This window comes from Uloborus diversus, chromosome 9 (genome assembly GCF_026930045.1).
Source record: "Uloborus diversus isolate 005 chromosome 9, Udiv.v.3.1, whole genome shotgun sequence".
NCBI classification, from domain to species: Eukaryota; Metazoa; Arthropoda; class Arachnida; order Araneae; family Uloboridae; genus Uloborus; species Uloborus diversus.
In genome coordinates, this window is record NC_072739.1 from 73,387,480 (window position 1) to 73,401,153 (window position 13,674).

Below are 13,674 nucleotides of genomic sequence, written 5' to 3' on the forward strand. Positions count from 1 at the left end.
GACTTGGGGTCTGGGCTTCACGAATGAAAGTCTTCACTCCCTCCATTACATCTCTTCTCAATGAATATGCACCGTACAAATTGATAACTTCCTCTTTTTAAAGTCCCTTGAAAACGACAGACAAGAAGACAATCTGTTTATTTTAGAGGTTTTCATTCAAAACAATGTATTGTAATTACTACTCATATTACTGCTTTATGGCAAGTAATTCTTTTAAACAAGGAGTATCATTTCTTGCTAGTAAAGGTGAAGCAAAACGATGAAGCATACTACACGTGCTTAAGGGTTGCTGGAGTGTAAGGGTTAAGGCACACCGATGGGAAGTCACTGCGACCTCCCAAAAAATTCCTTATTCGGCACACTTTGTCCGACGATTCGGCAGATTAAAACATACTAGTGGGGAATTGAGTTTTTTTCTTTCTTTTTTTTTGCTCTTGCCTATGATACATTTTCTCATTAGATGTAGGCATGTGTGCATAATTGTATTTTAACTTTCGTTAAAATGTGAAATTTCGTTCTGCAAATTGAGAATTTCCTTCTCCCAAAAATTTAAGTTCACGGTACAAGCCATTTCAATGCAAAAGGTTTGAGTTGTTTGATGAACGTCTAGCAAACTATTAAGTTTCTCATTTAATCAGTTATTTAGTTTGAAATTATGATAAAAATTCGCAAATTTGTATGAACATTTGTGATATACAGTAAAAATATAAAACCTTGCTAATTTACACAAAAATTGCTGTTTACTAAACGCATAACTTTCGTTCTTTTCTTTAAAATTACTGAAATAAAATTCTAATAAGAAGCCGCATTGATAAGATAATAAACACTAAGGGGCTGTCTATAAATTATTTCCTTTTTTTGAACATATTTGACCTCCTCTCGTCACTTGTCACAAAGTGTCACACCAGTCACCTTTTCCCCTTTTTTTCTCCTTGTCACATGTCATGCATTCACCTTATTCTCTTCTCCTTCCTTGTCACATGTCATGTATTACATTAACGTTACAATAAAAATTTTTATATTTCAACTAAAAATGTGCAATTTTTTTTCTTGCTACCTGCCCTTCCTCTAGTCACAAATTCTCAACCCCCCCCCCCTCAAAGCGTGAAAACATTTGCGGACAACCTGTAACTTCAAAACTGATTGTTGTACTCTATTTTAGACTACAAATTCAGCCGTGTTCAAATTAGTTCAAATTTGATTGCATTCTGTACATTGGAACAAAAGATTTTCACGAAAATTGTTTTAAGGGAACGCTATTTAACTTAACATGTTGCTTTAAAAATCGCAAGTTAAGAAGCAGTACATCAAAATACTTTTAAAAAGTAGACACATTACTTGTTGGAAGATACAAATTTTTAATAACTTCTTATGAAAGAATCTGGCACTGTTTAACTATTTACTTTCACTTAACACACAAGCGCAGTTATATCACAAAAATTATTATTTTGAAACAAAAATACCTGCTAGAGGTACGATTTTCTGATTGAACTGCAACTTTGCTGTGTTAGTGGCATGCAGTTAAGACTAAAAGCCATTTTAAGCAGTTCTTAGCTTTCAATGGATCTAACGAGGAAACCACGCGAACAGTGTAATGATAGAAAAAAAAATTTAAATAGCTACCTAAAGAGCATATTGAGGCATTCTTTGACGTAAAAATTATTTGCCCTCGTGCTCCCGTCATCTCCAGTGTAAGAAATTCCTACTTTAATTTTAAAAACCTTTCACACTCAAGTTTTTGTTGCAAAATGTATTCATACAAATTCTTCCTAATTTAACACATAAATCTCCTCAGTTCCATCGTTCAAAGATAGCTGCTATGTAGTAATATAACATTCAAATATGTGATCGACTTTTGTATCATTGTAGTATCCATCAAGGGATGTGAAACGAATCCAAGCAAACATTCAAAACAAACTTTCGTGTTTATCCGAGAGCATCAATGAAAACGTGCCATGAAATTTGTCATTGAAAAACTCGTGATTAATATGAATTATCGGCCTTCTAGAAAGGTTGAATCGTGTTGTGATGCTTCGGGCAGAAAGGTAGGTGCGTAAATGCTTTTGCATCGGCCATCGACACTTCAGCCACTCGATTATTAGTGTTCAACGAGTGGCCCAGAAGTTTCGGCTATCCAAGGCCGTGGCCTTCAGACGACCACTTTCTCTCGGGGTCAACAACCGACACAATCTTTCGCTTTCTCTGATAAAGACCAAGCAACTGCCCAGGGCGCATTTGTTTGGAGGGCGCAGCCATCTGGAATACCAAATAGCGGATATATTTTGCTATGGTTTTGCTGTAAATCGTGATAACTACGTATAGTATCAATGTTCAGTATTTTAATCTGTGTAGTCTGGGGGGGGGGGCACGGTACCGAATCTAAGGGAAAGCAAGCCGAACTAGGCCCCCTGGTGGCAACTTCTGGGGCGAGACTAATTCACGCTATTTTTGAGTGTGTGTGTATTTTCGTGTAAACGCGATAAAATAAAATTTGAAGGAAGATGGGTAAGGCGGAATTTTCAAGATTTGCCCCGGTTCGGAAAAATCGAATAAGTAAATAACTAAACTGCAGGGATGGGAAGGCAGAATGGACACGAAATGCAACCACTTCCTTGTGGTGGTTTCGGGGTTGTTAACGTGATTAAATATAACAATATTTTCAACAAAGAGCTGCATAGTACACATTTATTGCGAAAAAAATTAAAACTGGAGTAAAAAGAAAAAATATTGCGATGTCAGACGTAAATTGCGAGTATTGTGAATCTATTGTTTCAGAAAGGGCGTAAGTCCTACGGGAATACATCGGACTCGCATCCTTTCTGAAATAATCGACTCAAATGATGTCACGCTCACGCTTTGAATGGGGAGCAGGGCTCCATGAAACTGTGACAGTTTGTGACAGGAGAGATGGAAGGGGTAACAAAGTGTACCATCATTCATCATTTCATAAAAATATGCTTATAAAAAATAGCATGACATGTGAAAAAGGAAGGGGAGGAGGGAGGTTCAGTGTGGCACTTGGTGACAAAAGGGAAGCGGGGTGGGGGAGAAATATATATAAAAAATGCGTGATATCAATTATAGACTACTAAGTTGGGGAATGTGGGGCAAAGTGAAATGGCTAAGATGGCCTAGATTTTTCGAAATGGACAAATTGGAATTTTGTTTTGAAAATTACAGCACATAAAGAACGAACAATGTATTCGAAAATAAAACTTTCATAGAAATGTTATTTTTTATTTTTGGCACTAAATTTGTGCTTTAAAAAAAAGTGGAATGTTTTCACTTTTTTTTCCATGGGGCAAAGTGAAAAATGAAATATATTTCTGATAAAATATTTTCTATTCGATCGTAAAAAATATTTTTGATCAAACAAAATGAGTATATAAAAAGATAATGAAACAATAAATTAATAAATAAATTAATTAATGAGTGATGAAAAATAATTGAGTGAATAAAATAGGGATGAATAAGAAAATGAGCGAATGAATGAATAGGTGAATTATCAAATGAAGGAATATAAATGAGTTCATTAATAAATAAATACGCAAGTAATGTAGTAGATAATTGAATGAGGAAACGAAAGGAAACTATTTCACTTTGCCCCATCCACTTTGCATGCACTTGACTAATTGCAAAAAATATGTAAAATACAAATAAGCTAATAGTAACAAAATAAATAATGCACCGAGCATTAGTAGGTCTGAATTATTAATTGAAATGTTAGCAATAACTTTATCATTATGTAATAACAAAAATAATTTTTGACTTACAACAAAATATTACAACATTCATATCAATTTTTGAAAATGTCTTTTATTATCATATTCTTTGAATTTCAGAGGTATTTTTTTTTCTGACAGGAATAGACGACATGTGTAACTGCATAGCTAAACTATTCCCAGATATGGTGCGCTGAAAGCAGAGTAAATATTTCGCAATTTCACTTTGCCCCCGCTACTTCACTCTTTGCCCCACATTCCTCTACTTTAAAAATAACTGCTATTTGATGTCATAGTTTAAGATTCACGCCACCAAACCATTAAATGACGCAACTCTTCATTTACTACTTGAAGAGGCATCATCAAACTGTCAATGAATTTTGACCTTCGCTTGAATTTGTAGTAATGACATTAAATGAACAGTAAAATAATTTACCCCTTATGGCATGACGTAAATGTTTGAGAAACTATTAGTAAATAATTACGGGAAAAGCATGAAAGAGTTTTTAAGGTCACAAAATGAATAAAGTAGTTTTCCACTTCATTTAATAATCATTCCTCTCTCGCTAAAAATTAGTCCCATTTATGTCACACACTAAACGAGGTTTCGACATTTTCCCCTTTCCCTTTAAAGTGTCACGTTTTTATTTTCCCGGGCGCGTCATAAAACGGAAACAAGAAATATATTTTCTTCCATTGAAATATTCATCAACTTGCTTTGATTTTTGAAGCTCGAAGAATGTTTTGAAAAACAAGAATTGTGATCTAGAAATGAGAAAAAAGAGTTTCCTGTTAAAAGCTTCAAGTCATTTGCATCCATTTTCCTTCAGAAATACATTCGTCAACGTTTCACGCGTAAAAACGCTCGTATTCGAATCGAAAAGCGACTTTCCTTTCAACAGTTTTTTTTTTTTTTTTTTTTTTTTTTGAAAGATGGAATCTGTTTTTGATAGGTTATACTTTTCGCAAAGTATTTACTAGCTTCTTTTCTTTTAAATGTAAAACAGTTATAACTAGAATCTCTTGAATCCAGTCCTCCTGTAATCCGAACGTTCACTAATACGAACGCCGCCAAGATGAAGTTGGTTATGGTTCGATTTACGGAACCTATGCTCGCTGGTCATGTAAATGGTAATTGATCATTCAGACATTATAGCACTAGAATTTACTATTCTAATTACTGCATTAACTATATACATAATATACAAGACAGTGTGTCGCTTATGCGCACATCTCCGGAGTCCGTTTCGATCTGCTCTCTTCTGAGATGTTTTCCCCAGTGACGTCAGTGCCTCTGGCGTCACTACGATTACGTTAGCGGAGTTCGATAAACCATAAAATTCATGAACAGAAATTTCAGATTTGGAAGCCAAAACATATTTCATCTTTAACTCAGAAGAAAATAGGCGATTTTTTTTTTTAAATTTCAAAACTGACTAGTTTTCAAATTATACACAATGCAGCAGAACTGTACTGTATTGAATGTTCATTAAAATAATTATTTTTCTACTGTAAAACTGTTTATATTCTATGTTTAATATTTATTTAATGAACAATATTTTACACTACAAAGCAGTTCTCTTTTCCGCAACACTTATAGTGCATTTTAGCCATGTTCAAGCTGTTAGGTACAGGAAATGTGGAAATCATAATGAATTCTGTAATCGGAATATTCAATTTCGGATTACGGTTCGATTAAATAGTTCAAACCAGTAGCACGATTTGATAGTTCGAACTCCCCAACTTACTAACGGTTTGGTTTCAAAACTCATCAAAAGTGTGGTAATGGAGTTGGTTTCCAACTACATGCCCTATGTTTCCTTTTATTCAAACATACCTTACATTTCTTATCCATCATTGTGACATAAAGTTTCAACAAGTACGCATTCCCTGTGGCACTAAGCAAGAGGGGATATTGACGGGGGGGGGGATAAAGGTTTAAGTATCGGTTTGAAAGATAAGTAGAATACGAGAATATCATCTGGGAGAATTTAAACAGGCTTCGGGCAAAACCAAGTTACACAACCGCCCGATTGTCTCATTGACAGCTCTTTGAAGATGAAATGTCTCGTTGAAAAGAGATTGCGACGCATTTAAACAGAAATAAATAACGATCTAACAGGCTGATATGGGTCTTAATTTTGAAGGTCAACCATAGAAAAGAATGGACAATCTTTTTAACTGAATATAATTAGTTGCTTTTTCATTCAAACTGTTCCAATGAAAACGCTTTGAATAAACGGCTAAGTGCTTCTGAATTAAGGATTGTCAATTGCACAGAACATTGCGATGTACAAATTGTGCCCACACACAATTCGTTTGCACACATCACACCCCTGTGATGTTTACTGGTTAAATTTTGTTAAATTTAATGCTTAAAGTTCGGAAATCATTCTTCTAAATTATTAAATTTTAGTGATGTTTCTATTGATTATATAGTTTTGACGCCACCACGCATAAGTAATGTAAGCTAATTTTACGCGAGTTGTGTGGCAAGAAAGAGTATTGAATTTATAGATTTTATCAATGGTTCATACGTGTCCTCAAAACTTGGAGTTGTGCCACTTCCCTTGCCCCTCCCTGCCCCCCCCCCCCCCCCGCACACACACTTAAACACTGTCCCATAAAACTAAACTTTTTCGGGTTTACACGAGGAGCCAATTTCAAACCCGTTACCGTTCTGGGCTCCTCTAGTTGTAAGTAGAACTTTCACATTGTGAGTTTTAAAACTGTTGACTTCGAATGAAATTGTTTGCTATTTTACCTTTTTTTCGAATAGTAGATAAACGACTGACTTTTTAAAAGGGAAAAGATATTTCAACTTTTTTGTAGACATATGAAAGCATAGTTTAGTGTTATATGAGCCACTTAAATGAAATATTGCTCCATGGCGAATCTGTTCATCGTATTTAAATTATTTTTTTCTGAATCATTTTGACTTTATTCAGTAAGTTACCGCCCTATTGCCAGGACTAAGGCAGAAATACAGGAAATACACCGCCAGCTCAGTCAATTCCAGTCGAGGACTGCAGTTTCGTGCTTATTAGCACTCATCAGCCCGGCATAGAAGTGACTGAGCTAGAGGTGGAAAACGTCTTAAGGAAGCCTAGAGTGCCAAACAAACTGGTAGCTAATACAGAATTAGCACTGACCAGACGAGTGATCGAAGCAACGGTTCGGTTCAACTCGAATATTGAAGGCAAGGCAATTGCCTTGCGAACCTAAATTGCCTAAGAGGTTTTCCATCTCCAGCTCAGTCACTCCTATGCCGGGCTGATGAGTGCTAATAAGCACGAAACTGCAGTCCTCGGCTGGAATTGACTGAGCTGGCGGTGTATTTCCTGCACTTTGACTTTAGATCTTTAAAACAACCATTCAAGAAATTTCACTGAAACAGATTATAGTCCTCAGGTTGAAGTTATTTTTCTTTTATTCAATTGGTCATGAAATTTTCCGTTGTTCAGTCGGAACTCTTGTTTGATAGAAAGAAAAAATACCACTCTGTTACAGGCTTGCGTGTAAAAGACAGCGTTTTACTTAAAATAGAGTCAATGGATTTTTTTTTATCGACAGTTTATACTTAACCCATCTCATAAAAACCGGTTTTTCTCGTTTATGCTGGTTTAACTATTTTATTTAACTTTGTAATCATTCTTAAAAAGATTAATTAAAAGATGTAGTGACCTTAAAGGCGTAAATCCGAGCACATGCAAATAATAGCTTTCAGACGCGTTAGAAATGAAAACGTATCTAAAAACCTCACTAAGTAGTAAATTACTAATCGTTACTTTAATGTCAACAGCACTAACTACACTATCAGGAGATCTGAATTTTTTGTGGTTCACTCATTTTGATGACTTTAAAACTAACGATTCAATTACTTAGCCGTTCAAAATAATTTCGATCCGCAGAGATCCTCTATTTTTTAACTGTCCCGTTGTTTAACTGTATCACTGTATGCATTGACACAAAATTGACGGAACACTCACTTACTGTTAAGCAACTGTTATATATTTACCAGGAATTACGAAAAAATAAATTATAAAAAACCGTTAAAATGAAACGTTCAAGTTATACAAGACAGATTGGTCCTAGTCAATTTATCAACCCCCATTGAAGATCAATAATCCTCCTAAAATTATTCACTCCATTTATTGCAAGCAATAGCTCCTTTTGTTCATTTATTCCAAATGCCTAAAACCCTGTTGAAGTAGCTATTTTCCCTGATTCCAAGATTAGCTTGGGATATGAAAAGCTTAAAACTGACCCCCGGTGTTGCCATCTGCGCAGAAATTTAGCTCATATATACGTCCTCCATTTTAATAAACTTAAATAACTATCATGTCCCCTACTCTCCTTTGCTCAAGACTAAAGCATTCTACACCTGGAATCAATTTGATTTAGAAAGCACATTTACGAACCTTATATCCCTCCCTTTGAATCTTTCCAAGTAAATTGATATCTTTCTTACTATAAGGATACCAAAACTGAACAGCACACTTCAAATGAGGTCTTACCAAACTTCTGTATAAAGGTAGATACCATGTATCCTACCATTTATGGAACATTTGAACTATGTCACAAATGTAATGTAAAATATTACTGTAATAGAAGTAGTGCAACATTGAACCAGAAAAATATAATATCTAATTGTTTTAAAACTTCTTATTTTTAAATCCCACAGCATCACAAGATTTGTATAACTTACTACATTGCATAGTACATTGATGGAGATATTTCAACGACTTCAAACCTACTGTCAATAGTTTCCTCTAAACAATAATTTCAGTACTATTGGATTTTTGGATGTCAGCTGTGCTGAGTGATCTCAACTTATTTTGAAACGGGAAAAGTAGAAAACTTATTATAAGTCAAGAAAATTGCCCAGATGCAGCACTGAGTCTTCTGCAATTTCATTTGAAGAGAGATATACAATGTAAAATAAGAAAGTGGCGCAAGGAAAGTGCACCCACAGTGGTTCAAAGTTACCCAAAATGCCAGGTGGAAGTTTTAGGGGAAAACGTCCTCTCAGAATCAGAGGTTTTAACACACATTGCCATTCCTACTACTGTAGTTTATGTACATATAAGGCCTGTTATGACCCAAAACCGTACCCGGAAGGTAGTTTTTGGATGCGCTACTGCCTAAATGGTTGTATTTACCAGTGGCATACGCAGGGGGGGGGGGGGTCTCTCTCCCCTTTCGGTTTCAAGTTTTTTTTAAATGTATGAAGTTTCTTATCATTTTCTAGATTTTTAATTTTCTACAATTAAAAGTGTTTTCCACCAGCAAAAGTTAGACTTTCAGTTTTTCTTTGGGAGAAAGGTGGCCGGACACCATCTCCTAACGTCAAAGAGGCTTAAAATTGCGTTTTTAGGATTTCCAAGTACAAAAATTTTCCGGAGGAAATTCCCTAAACTCTCCTTTTCGTAACTTCGTTGTAAATAGTCTCAAATTGCGCTTTTGAAGTTCCAATCCAATATCGAAAAGTAACTGGAGAAGAGTTCCTGAACCCATATCCCTTACCTTTGACGCTTCCATAGATGACCAACAATCACGTTTTAGACGTTCTAAAGAAACATTTCTGGGGAATATTTTCTGAACCTCCTCTCCCCCTGATATCACCAAAGGTTTTCGAAAGTTACATGTTTGGAACTAAGTTTTCGGAGAAGAACCCGTGAATTTATGCGCAAATACACTAGTCGACACCAAAATTGCATCCGGCTCAAAAATAGCTATTTTCGAAGTATTTTGCCTCGCTAAACACGAAAATCACCATAAAAAGTTGAGATTAGCTCTAGTTTTCAAGATATAGAGCCAACGAGTATAGTGAGGTCTCACTAATTTTCTTTTTTCCTGAAACACCCCCATGGGACTGACTCTTCTAAACTTCGACCCCTGGTTCTGGTTGGGATAGAAAATCTCACTGCATGAAACCGAAATGGACTTCAAGAAATTTAAATTCTGTGATGAGAAATGCTCAAAATCAGCATCTAGTAGACCCACCTATTTCTGCTTCCACCCATGCTCGTTCTGCTAGGGATAATGAAGAACTTCGTGAAAGCTGTGAACAAAGACTATTTTCCAATACCTTACAGGGAAATTTCCAAGACACATTGAAGCTAAGATAAAGGAGAGAATTTTTAACGACCATTTAAATACTCGGAATTATGAAAATCACTGGTTTTGAAGGAAAATTTGCGAGGGAAGAAAAAACCCAGGAAGCCAAGCCTACCCTACAAGTATTTCTAAGCAACGGAGAAGAGAACTAAAAACAGTTGGTCGAGCAATCCCTACGGAAATTCTGTGACCATTGATGTGTCTCAAACTATTTTGTTCACTTCTTCCACGATATTTTGCTTAAAAACTAAAGCTATGAACAGTGAGCATGAGGAAAGGTTTCACTAAGATATCTTTACAATGGAATGCAGATATCAGGGTCATTAGACTGAGTTAATGCTCACCAAATGAATTATTACAAGAGATGGTCCTTCTTTGACGTACAAAGAGCAATCGAAAATGAAGCGTTTACAGCAAAAAGCCAAAAGCTACCACTGCTTTCCGAAAAGTAAGCATTGTTTAATAAAACATGACCTATTTAATAACATTTATTGCACAAGATTTTTTTTCCTTTTTAACATAACCTTTAAATCAATGTGTGGTTGCTGTGTATCTTTCTCCAGTGGGCATTTATGTATCTTGAAAACAAGAGCTAATAAAAGCAATCCACTACCATATTCGATTTTCTCGGCCCAAAATTAGTAGGAATTGACTATTCAGAACCAGGATGCAGACAAGATCTTTGTTGACGAGTGATATTAATCACCTAACGAACATACAGCTAGTTATCTTGAAATTCTATTTACAGTTCCAATTTTTGCGATAATTATTCTCCTTGCTATAACATCCTGTACGATGACTGCTGTCCCCCCCCCCCATTTCTTATACTTTATTTTTTTATTTAATATTAATTTAAAAAAAAAACGGCAAGCTTCATTTCTTTAACTTTCCTGTGTTAATTTCATAAGTTTCCCACCCCATGTAATGCATTGTCATTTGCTCCTACCCCAAATGATCGTCTGGTTTCGACCCTCTTCCCCTCTCCCCAAAAAATCATGCATACACTACTAGTATTTGCATTTGCACTGATATCTACACAGTGCTCAATTTTACAAGTATTCAAATGCAAATTATCTAGAGACCAGTATATTTTTATAGGCATTATTGTTACGAGTCCAAGTAATGCAATATTGAGCAATAAATCAGGATTTTCATATACATTTTCATCAAAAGTCGGGAAGAAAAAATGCCTAAACCGTCGCCCGCTTCAAACATTGTTAGCACAATATTGGAACGAAAATGTGTTTCAAAATTGAATCGCAAATTTCAGAAACCAATCAAAAGCTAAAAAATTCTTCGTTTTAGGAAAGCATTTATATCATCATATTGGATGATTTCAATATGAATTAGTACATCGCTAGTACACCAATCAAAAGCTAAAAATTCTTAGTTTTAGGAGAGCATTTATATTATCATATTGGATGATTTCAATATGAATTAGTACATCGCTTTTTACTGAAAGAAATGTTCCTAAATGTGTATCCCTTTCAGTTTGAAAGATTGTAATCCTCATCAAAAAATTTTAATACGATCATTCAAACTATTGGGAAACTTGGCATGCACAGAGGCGCTCCGAAATTAAATTTTTTGAGAGTACTGAAATAGTCAATTTGCCGAATGGAACTCCGAATTTCGTCGAATGATGATAATTTTGCCGAATGATGACAATTTTCCCGAATTGTCAGACAAAATTTGCCAAATAAGGAAATTTTTGGAAGGGTCACAGTGACCTACCTCCAATCGGGGTGTCACTGGGCATGCTGTAAAACTATTTATAAAAACATTTATCCCATCAAAACAAAATGAATCGTGAAATGTTTTCACATTTAGCGTACAGTATATGAGGAAAAATTGAATGGTACCTTAGGATTATATATTTATCTAATTTTTGAAATGCAACTAAAATGTAAGAAAGGGTCAAAAGAGTATTGAGACACTTTTGAATTGAAGAATTTAACTAATATACAGTTCAAAAAAGAAAAAAAAAATTGCGAGAAACAAAGATTTATTGATAGCAAAATTTGGTAATAAGTTATTGGGAAAAGTGGAAAATAAGTTCACTGTATAGGAAAAATCTTGAAATTGAGTTAGTCTAATGTTTTCAACATCATTCAGAGATTTAAAAAAAAACAGTGCTGCGAATAAGCAAAGATCAGAGCGTCCAAGAAACAAGGGTGATAGTGGACAATGTAAAATTTTCTGAAGACTGAAATTTTCTGAAACTATGAGGAAGCTCGCCCCCCCCCCCCCCCCCCGTAAAAAATCTTCAAATATCCATACTCAAATCATTGATAAAAAAAATCTTTTCAGAATGTTTTAGAATGTTGTCTGCCCAAGATTTTCGGATCCCAAAGGACCCCTCCCTGCCAAGAACATATAATGAACGTGAAGAGAAGTGGATTGTGGAACAAGTTCAATTTAATCAGAGAATTAGTTTAGTGTATCGAATGATTATTTAACTTTGATTAAAATCATTAATTTAGTTTGCTTTTAAACAATATTTAATATTTCATAGAGTAAAACTTCAGAATTTAAAATACTGTAAGAATTGATACCCAAGTGTTTAATCAAATATATATTATGAAAAGCTGCATACTTTATATAAACAAATTGCTGTTAATTTACATACAATAATGAACACTTAATATTATGAGAATAATTTTTTCCTGGTAATTGATTCATAATTAAATGAGTAGGTGACGGTAAGGTTAAAGTAATGCGTTACAAGATTGAAGAAAAATGTTAAAGAACAAAGTTAAAATGAGCACCCCTCATTAAAGTATTCAGCTACACCGAATATTCGGTTTGTCTGCTGAATGGACAGTATACAGAACACCAACCGAATATTCGGTGCATCCCTATTTACAAGTAACTAACTTGTAACAAATCAAAAGATTTAGTTACAATCATTAGAATCATTATAACTTTCATGAAAATTTCGTTATTTTTTGCAACATTTTTTTCTTTTGTGTGTGTTGCGTAAACATTTTACTCTATATGGGTGGATTTTGTCTAACATTCATAAAATTGAAAAATACATGCTTATAGGTATTACGCATAAGAAAATAAATTACAGTGAAATCCCGTTACTACGAATACCAATACAACGAACTATCTCAGTTCAACGAAATAAATTTTCAGTCCCGATTTAATTCCCATCATATTGCTTTAATGCCAAAACAACGAACAAAATTTGTCGTCCCTTTGAAGTTCGTTATAACGGGATTTCACTGTGTTGGGTACTCGACATTAAAATGCAGTAAAATCATTTGAATTTTGGTAGTTTGATCAAATCTCATTTCGCAATAAACGGAATCTTTGAGAAGGGTGACTTACCTCTGAAGTGAAGTTCTCGGCAGGATGAAGCTGGGTGTCCATTTCGGCGTTTGGAGCTTTTGGAAGACGAAACTATACACCGGTATAAATAAATGAGAGTCCGTCAGAAACCTGTTGATCTCCGAACTGACGTAGAGAGCGGGCCGCTCCAATCAAAAATCACAACATCCACGGGCGACGGCTCTCCCAACGTCGCTTCTATGCCTCGAGGGGAAAATCTCGCCAAGGAATGCTGGCTCCTCGTGTTTCGGTTTCAGTACACGTGCGGCTCTCTGGATGCCATTTTTCGAAGCGTTTTCTGCGCAAACGGTGAAAGAGTTAGCGGATACAAAAATAACTTTTAGAGAGGGCTCCGGAAATTGAAAAATTTTTACTCCTCACCAACAAAATTTTCATGGCTTTATTTTTTAGTGTTTTCAGGATTTCTTGCGACAAATTAATCTACTTTTGAGTTCGTAAATATTTTGCACTCATATACTTTGAATAATAAATGTCT

At 35.1% G+C, this 13,674-nt stretch overlaps 1 protein-coding gene across 1 annotated transcript in view; it reads right to left on the reverse strand.

The window, feature by feature from the left end:
• LOC129229287 (uncharacterized) overlaps positions 1–13,314 on the reverse strand; it is a 49,499-nt gene extending 36,185 nt beyond the window's left edge. Inside the window, exon 1 of the mRNA XM_054863561.1 lies at positions 13,179–13,314. Within this exon, the coding sequence (XP_054719536.1) occupies positions 13,179–13,220 (42 nt within the window). The 5' untranslated portion in view covers positions 13,221–13,314. The remainder of the gene's footprint in view (positions 1–13,178) is intronic.
• Between the last annotated feature and the right edge of the window lie 360 nt (positions 13,315–13,674).